At 35.0% G+C, this 12,247-nt stretch overlaps 3 protein-coding genes across 9 annotated transcripts; 1 reads left to right on the top strand and 2 right to left on the bottom strand.

The window, feature by feature from the left end:
- Positions 1 to 2,716: 2,716 nt before the first annotated feature.
- Positions 2,717 to 6,304, bottom strand: LOC7473875 (uncharacterized). 6 transcript variants are annotated; one of them, XR_002977391.2, is made up of 8 exons: positions 5,908 to 6,304; positions 5,416 to 5,495; positions 5,215 to 5,275; positions 4,568 to 4,625; positions 4,301 to 4,358; positions 3,814 to 3,886; positions 3,453 to 3,559; positions 2,717 to 3,088 (listed from the first exon to the last, which is right to left on the bottom strand). XR_002977391.2 is itself a non-coding variant. In XM_024583751.2 (8 exons), exons 1-7 carry the CDS (start codon positions 6,235 to 6,237, stop codon positions 3,480 to 3,482), a joined length of 753 nt encoding a protein of 250 aa, XP_024439519.1. In that variant the 5' UTR covers positions 6,238 to 6,295; the 3' UTR covers positions 2,717 to 3,088; positions 3,453 to 3,479. The 6 variants fall into 6 exon arrangements, 3 of the variants coding, with proteins under 3 accessions (XP_024439519.1, XP_024439517.1, XP_024439518.1); XR_002977389.2 differs by having other exon boundaries at positions 2,717 to 3,046; positions 5,908 to 6,302; XR_002977390.2 differs by having other exon boundaries at positions 2,717 to 3,043; positions 5,908 to 6,301.
- A 257-nt stretch (positions 6,305 to 6,561) lies between these two features.
- On the top strand, positions 6,562 to 9,044 carry LOC7473306 (UPF0603 protein At1g54780, chloroplastic). The gene is made up of 3 exons (XM_002319528.4): positions 6,562 to 7,125; positions 7,391 to 7,583; positions 8,617 to 9,044. The coding sequence occupies exons 1-3, from the start codon at positions 6,688 to 6,690 to the stop codon at positions 8,862 to 8,864; spliced, it is 879 nt and encodes a 292-aa protein (XP_002319564.1). The 5' UTR covers positions 6,562 to 6,687; the 3' UTR covers positions 8,865 to 9,044.
- A 132-nt stretch (positions 9,045 to 9,176) lies between these two features.
- LOC7473305 (GDSL esterase/lipase At1g54790) lies at positions 9,177 to 12,084 on the bottom strand. 2 transcript variants are annotated; one of them, XM_024583747.2, is made up of 7 exons: positions 11,804 to 12,084; positions 11,463 to 11,480; positions 11,033 to 11,269; positions 10,391 to 10,591; positions 10,053 to 10,219; positions 9,674 to 9,944; positions 9,177 to 9,542 (listed from the first exon to the last, which is right to left on the bottom strand). In XM_024583747.2, exons 1-7 carry the CDS (start codon positions 12,036 to 12,038, stop codon positions 9,274 to 9,276), a joined length of 1,398 nt encoding a protein of 465 aa, XP_024439515.1. In that variant the 5' UTR covers positions 12,039 to 12,084; the 3' UTR covers positions 9,177 to 9,273. The 2 variants fall into 2 exon arrangements, with proteins under 2 accessions (XP_024439515.1, XP_002319029.3); XM_002318993.4 differs by lacking the exons at positions 11,033 to 11,269; positions 11,463 to 11,480.
- Between the last annotated feature and the right edge of the window lie 163 nt (positions 12,085 to 12,247).

The following is a 12,247-nucleotide window of genomic DNA, read 5'->3' as shown; positions in this document are numbered from 1 at the left end:
ACCAAATGAGTATTAATAATTTCTTCTAATACTTCTTTACCATACCGCATGAACAACACCCCGTAACTTCAACTTATTAATTATTTTTGTAGTTCTGTTTATTTTTGTGTTTCAAAAATATTTTTGAAAATATTTGAAATTTTTTTATTTTTTTTTGCTTCAAATTAATATTTTTTTTTACTGTTTTTAGATCACTTTAATACGCTGATATCAAAAATAATTTTTTAAAAATTAAAAAAATATTATTTTAATATATTTTATTAGTGAAAATCACCTTAAAAAATAACATTTCAGCACCTACCTATTAGGCAAAAACTCCAACAGTTGGAATGGTGTTTACAGGGTAGGGCTGCTTCCAAATTCTCCATCTTTACCTATTCAACTGTTCTGAAAGCTAGTAAATGATGTTACTCTTAAAGACATTGGTTTAACGATCGAGAACATTTTTTTTTTTTTTTAGTTTAATGTGGGTATTCGGACCAGCTTGTGCGTACCTCGACTAATCCCACGGGCTTTGAAGTTAATGACCATGTAATCCTCCAGTGACCATCATATGAGCAACCACAGGACTTGAACATAAGATCACAGAGAGAACAAACCTCTTGGTCCAACTTCTTACTGTATTTATTTACTCTGGGACAGCTTGGTCCCATGTTTATTTACGATGCCAGGCCACGTTTCCTGAGTGAAATAATCTCATCACCATGGTTGCCAGCTTTTAGGCAGCGAGTAGTTGTGCTCTATAATTAATGAGCGAAGTTCATAATTATAAATCCTGTATAGTTTTTTTTATATATATATAAATTAAAATAATATCTTTTTTATTTTTTTAATCCTAACTTGAGCTGACCTATTAACATATAAGTTAATTTATTCAACATGCTACTAGAATAATTTTAAATAAAATCAACTCATAACTTAAGTCTTGTTTTGAAAACAGTAGCGGAACTACACAGAGTCAAGCCTTAATCTTTTTTTTAAAAAAATATTTTTTTATATTAAAATATTAATATAATAGCTTTAAAGGGTTAATTTTCTTTCTTAGCTACTAATAATTGATCCAAGCTTTTTTTCTTTTTTTATTATTGTCCCTGTCTCTCTCATTTCTACAAAATTTCTCTTTCAAGCTCCAAGCTATTGATTAGTTAAGCAAGTAATTTCTTTTGCTTTATGCTTTAGAGAAATTTTTTTCATCTTTTCTATTTTTTTCATTATCTAATTTTAGTTTTATTTCTTTATAATTAGTTATTGAAAATGTTAGGGTTTATAATAATTTATGGGTTTGTTGAATTAATATGTGTATGAGTAATATTATATGCTAATGGATATAAATTGAAATGAGTTTTGATGAATTGATAAATATTTTGCTATTAATTTCATATAAAAAATGATGGTGATGAATTTACTAGTGATTAAAAATAAAATACGTGACAACTTAAAAAATTAGAGATATAATGGATAAATTAAAAAGAAAATATTTAATATTTATGTTTAATTCACTTGTACAAAACAATAAGTCAACAAGAACAACATCAATTTATAACAATCCTTTTAAGCTATGATTTTAGATGCTATGTACCATATGTTAGCATAGATTGTTGCCAAGAACTTTCCTAGTCCTTGAAAGATTTAGAAATAGATAAATAAAAGTTTGTTGTATATATTGAGAAATATATTTTTAATGAGATTAAAAATAAAATCATTATAAAGCAATTTTAAAATATAAAATCTCGAAGAGAACAATTATAATATAATTTTTTTAAAAAAATATTTTTAAATTAATTTTGCTTGACTTGAATTGGTAAATATATTTCAAATTAATTTTTTTATATAACACATATTTATATAAAATATAATATAAAATATTTATTAATAATTTATCTTTTTATTTAAAAAATCATAACTCCACCACTGCTCGGAAGGTGGAGAGATTGGAGCTGTCAAATTTAATAGATTATTGATTGCCATTTTTTTTTTAGGTTCTTTGCATTTATGATGCCAACTACTGCACATAAGTCTCCATCTAAGAATTTACTAGACTGTTTTTCCTGACCATTTCGGACATGGATTCATCAACTGCATGCGGAATTGCTACAATGCCATTACCTTGAACATCAGCTTTAGATAATAAGATCTAATGATCATTGGATTTTAATTTGAATTTACTAGATTTTTTTACTAATCTATTCCAATGCCAGTGTAAATTGTGTGGCTGCCATGTACTGTGAGGGCCAACCTGCATATATAAGAGGTGATGAGGGGGAGGCAGCGACTGGTGAACATATCTTATTTGGGCTTAAATCCCAATTTCAGAATAATCTGTGAGGCCAACATCAGAGAAAACTGCATCAATGTGACTAACAAATCTCCCGGATTTTTTTTTAAAAAAAATCATGAAATGTTGGTTAATTTATACCTATAAGAAAATTCTTTGTTTCAAGCATAGTTACAAGACTAGTTACAGGACTTGGCCTGGAAGGTTAAATCTGCTAACCTAGAACATGGTCCAAGTCGAATCAGTAAAAAAAAATCTTGTTATTCTTTTAAAAAACAGTTTGGATTGACCCGAATCAACTCACCCAACTTATCAACTTAAGATCTGAGTCTTCAGCTGAGGAAACTCCAGGTGAGGTCTTATAACTACCATGCGAGATAAATGTCTAGACATCATGACAATCAATAGATCATGTGGAAGCATTTCAGGAGTACAATGAAATTGAATGAGTCAAAATATTCAAAATCAAAGTGAAAATAACTCACCCAGCATCCGCTTACAGCTAATGGATTGTCGAAAATGAAGTAAAAATTGTGTTCCACTCAAAATTTTATTATAACCACATGGTTAAGAATTTTCCTAATACGAACGCAAAGGAAAAAACATCCCTCAAATCAAATCTTCCTCTCTATAAGCCGTATGCTGTCGGTGAAAGTAAGCTGCTGATAGCTGACCTTTACATCAGAACAAATAATGGATTGCATGAAAGTGAATCTCTGTGCTCGTGGCTTGTTTAGAATGCCTCCTCAATCCACTATGCAACAGGTTCTACTGCATCAACACAGTGTAGCGATAAGAAGAATGCCAGGACAGCTGAAAGATAGGAAAAACATAAAAAGAGTAGCTTATTTAGACTCTTAGGGTTCAATTTGTATCAGGATTAAGATAATAAAACATGAGTTCTGAGCCCTGAAGATGCCAAGACATGACCATCACATAACTTGGAAGGATGAACTAACTAGTATGCGGTTTAGATCTTAGCATGACAGAGTATCAGCTGGAATTGTCATGTTACAGGAGTTTAGATTATAAACCCAAGAAAAAGAAGCCTGTAAGTCAGAGAAGCTGATATATCATTGATCTTAGGTCTCTCTACACGTCTATCGTGCAATACTTTCAAGAATGTTGTTCATAATAAGCCATCTGACTTGTTTTCCAAAGCACTCGATTTATGAACCTGGAAAATCAGACGCCGAGCAGATTCCTACAGAACTGTCAGTGAAATAACAGCAGACCGAAGCTTTACACCATCTTCGTCCCATTTCGACTGTGGGGCAGTTGCTCCTGCGATAATTGCCTGCATTAAAATTACAATAATAACAGCTAGTGAATTGTAAAATCTAACAAATCACGATGACGGAGAATGTTCAGCGAGGCCAAAGATTAATACAAGATCAGTTATGGTTTCCATGTTGGGGCACATGAGCAAGCTATATATATTGGCTTTATCCAAAGAATTCTGACAGAGTAATGAGTTAATTCCACTAAAGACATGGGCACTGCAATCAATATTCTAATTGTAAGGTCAATGTATTAACCTTTCCACTGTTAACCACAGCTACTAGTGCCGCATGCTGGTCATCTCTGCCAAATTCATAGAAGTAATAAGTCCTGAAATTAACAAACAGTGGAACACATATGTCAGAAAAGTATTGTAATTATAACATCCATGATCTGGTTCAAATAAAATATCATTTCCCTGCTGACATCCTGGTTGCTTTAGATTTAGTGTAGGGGTGATGGTATTTGTGTTTATTATCCAAGTCAATGGAGAAGGAAAAATATATGCTTCTATAGCTGATAAATGCAAGGAATGAGGGTATTCGATAGGTACCATTACAACCATTACTTCCTATTTTCTAAACAGCTAATTTTTATAAACAATACAGCAGTTTATTCAGTGTTATATATATATATATAGAACACTGAATAAACTAATATATCCCTGAAGGTGCCTGTTCTACTTCAATAGCATTACTTACGAATTGAAGAGCCCCAGAATCAAGCAAAGATAGATAAATTTACCGGTAACCTTCCTCTTCTTTTATTTTTAGTGTACGGGCAGAGAATAAAGTTGTCCCACCTGCCATTGCAGATAAATTGAGCTACCAGAACAAGATAGTTGAGAAGAATGCTAATCTACTTGTTTTTTCAAATGACAAATGATCAGCAAGAAAAGTGGAAACCATTTAATTTTTTTTTTTTAAACCACAAGAGTTGAATATATACAAAGTATTCTTGGTTCTAAGAATCAAAACTTCAAGAATAACACAACTGAATGCAAAGACAGACCTGGAACAAAGAGTTTTGCAGCCTCCTTCAATGATCCCAAATCAGTAATATCTTTAGCCTGTCCATGTTAGCAAAGTACATGTTTGTCGGAGAATTACTCTTTGAGATCTTAAAATTGGAACAATCTAAAATGAGGGAGCAGGGGGGGTGGCATTATTCATCCATTTTACTTTTCTTTCGTAATTGGAAATAAGTACAAGACTTGAAGGTTGTGAATTATAACAGCAAAAGGTTAATGGAATTCACAATGAAGGAGTGATATCTGCCATCCCACCATAATGGCAACAGGAAAACTCATACAGAGGTTAAGTTACAAGATAATAACCCTAGATAACCTGAAAATCATTGTAGTCTTGGATGAGATATCCTACCATGCTTTAAATCAGGGAAAATGCTGGCATTGTGCCCTGACAATAAGATGCTTAGTTGGGGGTATTAAATTATAGCAGACTTTTAATCTCGCAGATGTTTGCTATGAAATTAACTAATTTGACGAAGTAAACATGTCAAGAGTTACAATCAACTGCCTTAGTTCCAAATTTAACCATGAAAATGAACAAGGACGTTTAATGAGTCTTGCAGAGTAATACAGAAACAAACCAATACTAGAATAAAGGTGAAAGTTTGACAATTTTCATCACACAAACCTCTAAGAAGGTGATCTTCAGTTGATTGGAAGGGCGAACGACAACATTTAGAACTTCAGATCTATGTTGACAAAAAGAAAATGCAACAAAAAACTTGCGTGAACACTATGACCATTACTATAAAGTTTTATGCATTACTCCAATGGAAAGCTGAATAAATATAAACATCAAAGAGAATGAACTTGCTGTAAAATAATATACCCATCAGAAGATGCAAAACGGGCTGCAAAGGTCTTTGGCTTTGCCTTATCTCCATATAAAGACAGCCCAGCACTGTAATCCTAATAACAAGATACAATAACCAAGTTGATGAAAAAATAATTCTGACATTGTGAACACATTTGACATTCAATACTCTACATTCCCTCAATCAAGATATCTAACTCTAAGAAAAACTGAATTGATTTTGAAAGTTTTAGTTTCAAAGCTTACTGTATCTATCACCAATGGCCAATTTGGAGCATCCCTTATCCTTTAAAACCCACTAAACTAGAATTATATATGCCAATTCATTGCATATTGATAAGAATAAATTGTGCAAAATGTTAGCAATAGTAGCCAAAACACCATACCCATGACTACCAACATTGATAAAAAGAACTCAAGAGATTTAAACTTCAACTCAAAACAGTTAAAAACATAAGAATGTATGGGTGAATAGTGAAGCCATAACAAAAATTAAGATAAATATACCTCTGGTTCCATGATGTCCTCAAATTGAGGAGGGACCCTGATGGCAAAACCATCACCATAGAACTGAAACCAGGATTTTGTATTGGCAAGGATAGAAAGAACAGATTTTAAAGGTGGAGAAGGTTCAGCTAAGGCTTGTGCAAGAGGGTGTTGAGTGGCTAAGGAAATGAGACAAAGTGAAGTAGTTTTGAAGATGAACTGTCTCTTAGAGATGGTGCTGGGGAGGCTAGTGGCATGAGGGGTTGGTTTTGGGCTATAGGGGTTTGGATTTTGTCGAGGGTTTAGAGGAGGGTGGTGGTGGTGAGGAGAGAGGGAGAGGAGAATGGCCATGAGATGGTGAGTTTGGATTTCATGGAGGTTAAAAAAAATGGAGGGAAGATAATGTGGGGTAGTGGTGGGGCTTTTATCTCTTGGATTCTCTTAACAATGGAAGGGTGTTTTGGAGATTTGGAGTAAATTTTACCAAATTATGTTATCATTCATCGTAATTGTAAGTAGTTTGATTCTCTTTCTCATTGGATTATCTCTATGATTATCTGATAATGCCACAGAAATTATATTTATCAATCCTGGATGGACCAAAGTGACCCCATAGTCTTTGCATGGCTGAATGAGAGGGGGTTATCCATTTCAAATAACAGCCAGCCAATCCAAAACAAAAGAAATCCAAACCACTGAAATTCCTTTACCAAAGAGAGACCAGAAAATGATGTAGAAAACATAATATCTCCCTCTCTGTGTCCGCCATTTCTGTTCTGTTGATCTCTCACTCTCTTTCCCATGGAAACCTTACTTTCTTCGCACTCTCTTTCTCCTCTCCTCAACTCAAAACCATCCTCTTCGAAATCCCATTTGCTACCTTCTCTTCAAACAAGATCAAACTCACTCTCTTTCACCCACAAGAGCATCACTTCTAGCCTCAAAAGGCACACTTCTCAATCTTTGTCGGTGCCCAATAGCTGGTTCAGTTATGCTCAACAAGGCCTAGCAGCATTAGCTCTCGCTTTGGCACTCAACTTTAGTCCGCTGTTGTACATTGGAAATGCTCAAGCATCTGAATTTGACGTGCTCAATGAAGGGCCACCAAAAGAGTCTTATATATTTGATGATGCTGGTGTGCTTAGTAGAGTGACTAAATCTGATCTGAAGCAGCTGTTATCTGATTTGGAATCAAGGAAGAACTTCAAGATCAATTTCATTACTGTTAGAAAGCTTACTGTAAGTCTTTTGGTATCATTTCTTTGTTGATTTGAATGTGTACCTAGTCTAGCAAACTATGATTATTTCCACTTTTGAAGCAAGCTTTTGATTGTTCGGAGAAATGGAACAGCAAGTAAACTGACTTGCAGACATTTGTCTTTTAGTGTTACAATCTGGGTTACATTATTGCCAAATTAATAGATGACAAGTTTAAAGGCATGTGTGTTTTCCTTTAACTCTTTCAAGGATGCATATAACTGAATAAATATTATGTTTGTTGCAGAGCAAAGCAGATGCTTTTGAATATGCCGACCAAGTTCTGGAGAAATGGTATCCCACTGTTGAAGAGGGCAGCAACAAGGGAATTGTTGTGCTTGTAACCAGCCAAAAGGAAGGGGCAATTACGGGGGGGCCTGCATTTATCCAAGCAGTTGGAGAAACTGTTCTTGATTCCACTGTCTCGGAGAACCTTCCTGGTAACTATGCACTTACTGTACAATTTTCAAGTTGGTGATTAGTTTCCCCAGATTTCCTTATTTCATTGTGTTTCATGGTAGTTAGGGTGGTCTTTTTGTTCAATCTAAACAGCTTTAACAGGTCTGGTTGAAACGATATTTCATTTGAAATGGTGAGGGACGGTGGAGGGATCCTAATGAAGCTCTAACCAAAAGTTTAAGGGATCCCAAAATACAGACTGAGCTTAAGCATGATGGAGATTCTATCCTTTGTTTAGATCTCATGCACAACATTGAAATTCTTTAAGCACTTAAATTTCATTACAAAGTGATGCTTCACAATTGACTGATTTTTGAAATGAAAAATGGGAAATTCAAATCACCATTTGTCCTAAAAAGGGTTCAAGACTGCTTTAATTTTCAATACCATGGTACTCTAGAGAAGTGTAAACATCCATTCTATGCTGGTTTACACTGCTGGTGAGAAGTTATCTCTTTGAAATATCCAAGAAAGTGAAACTACCTACAATCTTATGAAACTTATGTTGGTTTTCTGTTGATTCAGAAGGAGATGGGCCTAATTCTATTATCAAACACTAGCTGCGCACAAGCTATGAGGTTTAGGAATCTTGAGGTCCAACTAAGTTCTGAAATGCTAACATAGTATACCATTGGATCTCAGCACAGGTGTTAAAGAGTACTGAGTTCATCCTTTGTTCCCTATTCACACATCAATTCAGACTCAACTGTTATTATAGTAGTTCTGTTTTGTTGAAATGAGATTATTTTATACAGAACATAAATTCATTGTATTTGCACATGATGCAATTGTCACACAAGCTCAGATGTCATTAGTCTTAGAGATGAGGATGCTCAAGTTACGTGTGCTTGCTCATGTTGCAACTCTCTAACAAGCTCAAACGTCATCAATTTTAGAGCTAAGATTATAACCAGAAGATTTCTTGTCCATTTTTCATTTAACATCATGATCATAAGAACTGCATTAGTTGAGATAGAACAGTGATGCTGATGACCATGTGGTTTTCAATTGCAGTCTTGGCGACGGAAGAAAAGTACAATGAAGCGATTTATAGCAGTGCCAAGAGGTTAGTGGCTGCTATCGATGGGCTTCCAGATCCAGGCGGTCCGACGACTAAAGAAAACAAACGAGAATCCAACTTCAAAAGCAAGGAAGAGACAGAAGAGAAGAGGGGACAATTCACTCTAGTGGTTGGAGGTCTATTGGTGATTGCTTTTGTTGTTCCCATGGCGCAATACTATGCTTATGTTTCAAAGAAATAGGTCATCACCCTGTGTTAGGCTTGTTTCTCAAATTCTTTCCTCTAGGTTTCGACAAAACCTGGTGGCACATAGTTGTACAAATGTCTGTAATGTTCTTGACGAGAAACTTGCAACCAGAGGATAAGTACAGATTTTTGGTTTATGTTCATGAAATGTGTATAGAACCATGGTTTCATCTTATGCTCACAGTATCATATCATTTTCCTGGTGCTAATTCTACGATGAACTCTGAGAAAATAGGGTTTTGGTGTTGCAATCTGCAACATCAAGCTTTTATAGCTAAGAATCAGATCATGGAGCACCAGTCAGAACTTATTAATAATATTAGTGCTTGCATTTAATCTTCAGCTGTAAACAAATGAAATACGAATGAATAGAATAATTACAGCACAGCTAGCAAATTAGCTCCTCAGAACTTGAGATTGAGAAGGAAAGGCATTCTATCAGAGAATGGCGGATCCGAAAATTTTCCGGTGAGTATTTGTGATGAAATATACTGATTTGCTGCCTCTGAATAATGAATTCCATCCCAATTCACATACTCAGTACTATCACTGCATGCTTTGGCTGTGACACTGGTCCCATTCAAAACTTTTGTTTGCCCACAAGAAATCCTGCTGTCATAGTTTAGTGGTGGTCCTCCATATCCACAGCATGCCATTATGGGTTGCTCAAACCCTGAAAAATCATATTCACTCAGAATCTAATGTCTTTTCTTTCCTTAGACTTTTCCATCTCTTTTGATAAGAAAAAGATGAAAACTAAAAAACTTAAAAATTCTCAAAATAAAGGAACTGAGGATTACTAACCGTATCGGGAATAATTAGCAATGAGGTTGGATTTTATTGTGTAGATATCAACATATGTGATATTTGAATCAGCATATTGGCCTTGCAGCTTTTTAGTGAGAGCATGAAGCTGAAGATTTAAAAGCTTAGCTGCTTGATTATGCCCACTTACACATCCTAGCTCATCAAGCTTTGATGGATCAGTTCCGAACTTTGCAACGTTCTGAGTCAAGCAACCAAGAGGACCCGTGTTGTGGATCCAAAAATTCCTACCTCCTTGGTCATATAGTTTCTAGAGCATGAAAATAATCAATCAGTGTTGCAGATTTCATGTTCCTTTCAATACAGGTTAGTGTCAAAAAAATTTAAAGAGAAGGAAATGACAGAACTAGGATCTAACCTTGATCCCGGTTTCGAATTCGACCAAAATGTTTGGGATTGAAGCAACAATTTGATCAAGTGTTTTTGAGTAAAATGCACCGGCAAGATCATTCTGGCCTATATCAAACATGTATAGACCCTTCTGAAAATAGTCTTCTGCTGGTACGTATCTATCAAATCTCTTACCTGTGACAAGGTTTGAAACATGAAAAAACTATCAATGATTCTTACACTTCTTGCCATACTTCAGGCATTAACATTTGCGTAAGAACTTTATCAAACTGAATCCACATCACCGTCAATCAAGTTTTTCTCAGAAATGGTGGCTTACAGTATGAGAGTGAGCCATGTACATACCTTTGGCCACCAATTCGAGAACTCGAGCTTTGAATCGTAGAAACTGATTCACTTGAACTCCGAAGGAAAATGGGCTCACAGATGTTGCAGTTGCTGGAAGTATAGTTGATCCTGCAGCTGCAAAGTTGCATCCTTTCCGAAAATTCGGTACCCCAACTGAGTCCAAATATGCATTTAGGAAGGGCAGCTCCATTGCATCCACTGGAAAACACACCCACATGAATGAAAGAAACAAATTGCAATACTTCCTACTTGAAAACAGAGGAAACAGAGTGTGAATATTGAGGAAAAAAAAAAAAAACTGAAAAACAAAATATTTCAGATTCTTGTACTTCTAACTGCATTGCTATTATCAATCAATTCTTGTACTTAACATTACTTACCTCCTAAATATTCCTAAAAAATAAAGGCATTTAACACAAAAGGAACAATTATACAATATATCAACAAGAAAATGGGATTTATTCCATCCTAAGTAACAGAAGAAACAGGGGAACACAGAGCAAGAAAACAGAGAAAACAGAGGGAAAGGCTTGTCTTCCTCAAAACGGAGAAAACAGGGGAATAACATAGTATAGAAACAGAGCTGACATGATACAAACTAGAAGGCATGAAAAATTTCAATGATAGTGGGAGATTTACTGAGGAAATCAATAATGAGACGGCCATCACAGTATCTCCCAGATGGTATTTGAAAGTGAATTTCCCCATAAGGTGGTCGAATGCTTTCAATGCCAGCCCCAACAAGGTTTCCAGTGTCAGAATTTGAATCCCCAAAGTTGAAAACAGCAGGAAACTTGAAGTGCACAGATTGTGCCAGTGGCAAGAAGATGGAGATTAACGCGAGAACATAGAGGAAAAGGTTTTTGGTTTCCATTGACAGGCTAGGGCTATAGAGGATGAGGATTTGTCTTCACTGATGAAAGAAAAAGACCAGGAGCTTTCACTTTTAAATAATAGTTACCAACCATGAAGAAATAAAAATGGTGGTGGGGCATTGTGTGCAATTCAAGAATCCTTGAACTTATTTGAAATGGACACGAGGAAAGAAAAAATTAATCATTTTGTTTGGTTATGTGATTGTTTGATACTATTTGAGATCTGAAATTAATTTTTGGATATATCTTTTTTAATTTTTTAGAGTTAAATTGGTAATATCTTATTTAATTTAACCAGTCAATTAGATCACAAGTTGATTTGTAAAAACAAATTCAACCTGATTCAGACTTTCAATTAATAGATTACTAAGTTAACATGGTGGGTGAGCGAGTTTGATAACTATGATAATGCTTGAATATATATAGCAGTATAGAGACATAGCATGACTAGATTAGCTATTGAATGTATAAACAAAATCATATTGCATGCATAAAAATGGCAATCTTTGGCATGGTTAGAGAATAGAAAGTTTACTTAGAAAATCAACAATGAGACGGCCATCACAGAACCTTCCTGTGGGAGTTTTGAAGTAAATTTGTCCATTAGGAGGATCAAGGAGGAAGCCTAGACCAGCAGCAAGGTCACCTGTGTCAGAGTTTGAATCACCAAAATTGAACACAGATGGGTAATTGAAATCAATTGAATTTGCAACAGATGATAGGATGGATAAAAGGGTGAAAACTTGGAGAGCAATTGTTCTGCTAGCCATGATCAGTAGTTAACTTCCCAATCCTAGAGGCTAAGAAGCTGTGTAATAATTAGAGAGGTTTGGTGCTTTTATGGGCATAGGGAATGCTTGCTTTGAGTTATGGAAAGGCAAGACAAGTGCCTCGTTGCCCCGAAAGCAAAGTTTTTTTTTTCCTTTGGTTGTGTAGCATACTTTGAAGTGTTGTTTCCTTTCCTCACTGTTTTACTCCA

The sequence above is a fragment of the Populus trichocarpa genome, chromosome 13 (genome assembly GCF_000002775.5).
Source record: "Populus trichocarpa isolate Nisqually-1 chromosome 13, P.trichocarpa_v4.1, whole genome shotgun sequence".
Classification (NCBI taxonomy): Eukaryota; Viridiplantae; Streptophyta; class Magnoliopsida; order Malpighiales; family Salicaceae; genus Populus; species Populus trichocarpa.
The sequence above is the reverse complement of the archived record's forward strand: the minus strand, read 5'-3'. Positions and strand labels throughout refer to the sequence as shown.

Bases quoted from the DNA above. Each gene is read 5' to 3' on its own strand.
- LOC7473305 (XM_024583747.2), bottom strand. From the start codon at position 12,038: ATGGCTAGCAGAACAATTGCTCTCCAAGTTTTCACCCTTTTATCCATC. The intron at 10,592-11,032 runs GTAAATCTCCCA...TGTGTTTTCCAG, and splicing joins TCTCATTATTGATTTCCTCA to TGGATGCAATGGAGCTGCCC. The intron at 10,220-10,390 runs GTATGTACATGG...ACCTTGTCACAG, and splicing joins TCTCGAATTGGTGGCCAAAG to GTAAGAGATTTGATAGATAC.
- LOC7473875 (XM_024583751.2), bottom strand. From the start codon at position 6,237: ATGGCCATTCTCCTCTCCCTCTCTCCTCACCACCACCACCCTCCTCTA. The intron at 4,359-4,567 runs GTCTGTCTTTGC...CTGCAATGGCAG, and splicing joins TGCAAAACTCTTTGTTCCAG to GTGGGACAACTTTATTCTCT. The intron at 3,573-3,813 runs GTTAATACATTG...ATTTTAATGCAG, and splicing joins CTGTGGTTAACAGTGGAAAG to GCAATTATCGCAGGAGCAAC.
- LOC7473306 (XM_002319528.4), top strand. From the start codon at position 6,688: ATGGAAACCTTACTTTCTTCGCACTCTCTTTCTCCTCTCCTCAACTCA. The intron at 7,126-7,390 runs GTAAGTCTTTTG...TGTTTGTTGCAG, and splicing joins TTACTGTTAGAAAGCTTACT to AGCAAAGCAGATGCTTTTGA. The intron at 7,584-8,616 runs GTAACTATGCAC...TTTCAATTGCAG, and splicing joins TGTCTCGGAGAACCTTCCTG to TCTTGGCGACGGAAGAAAAG.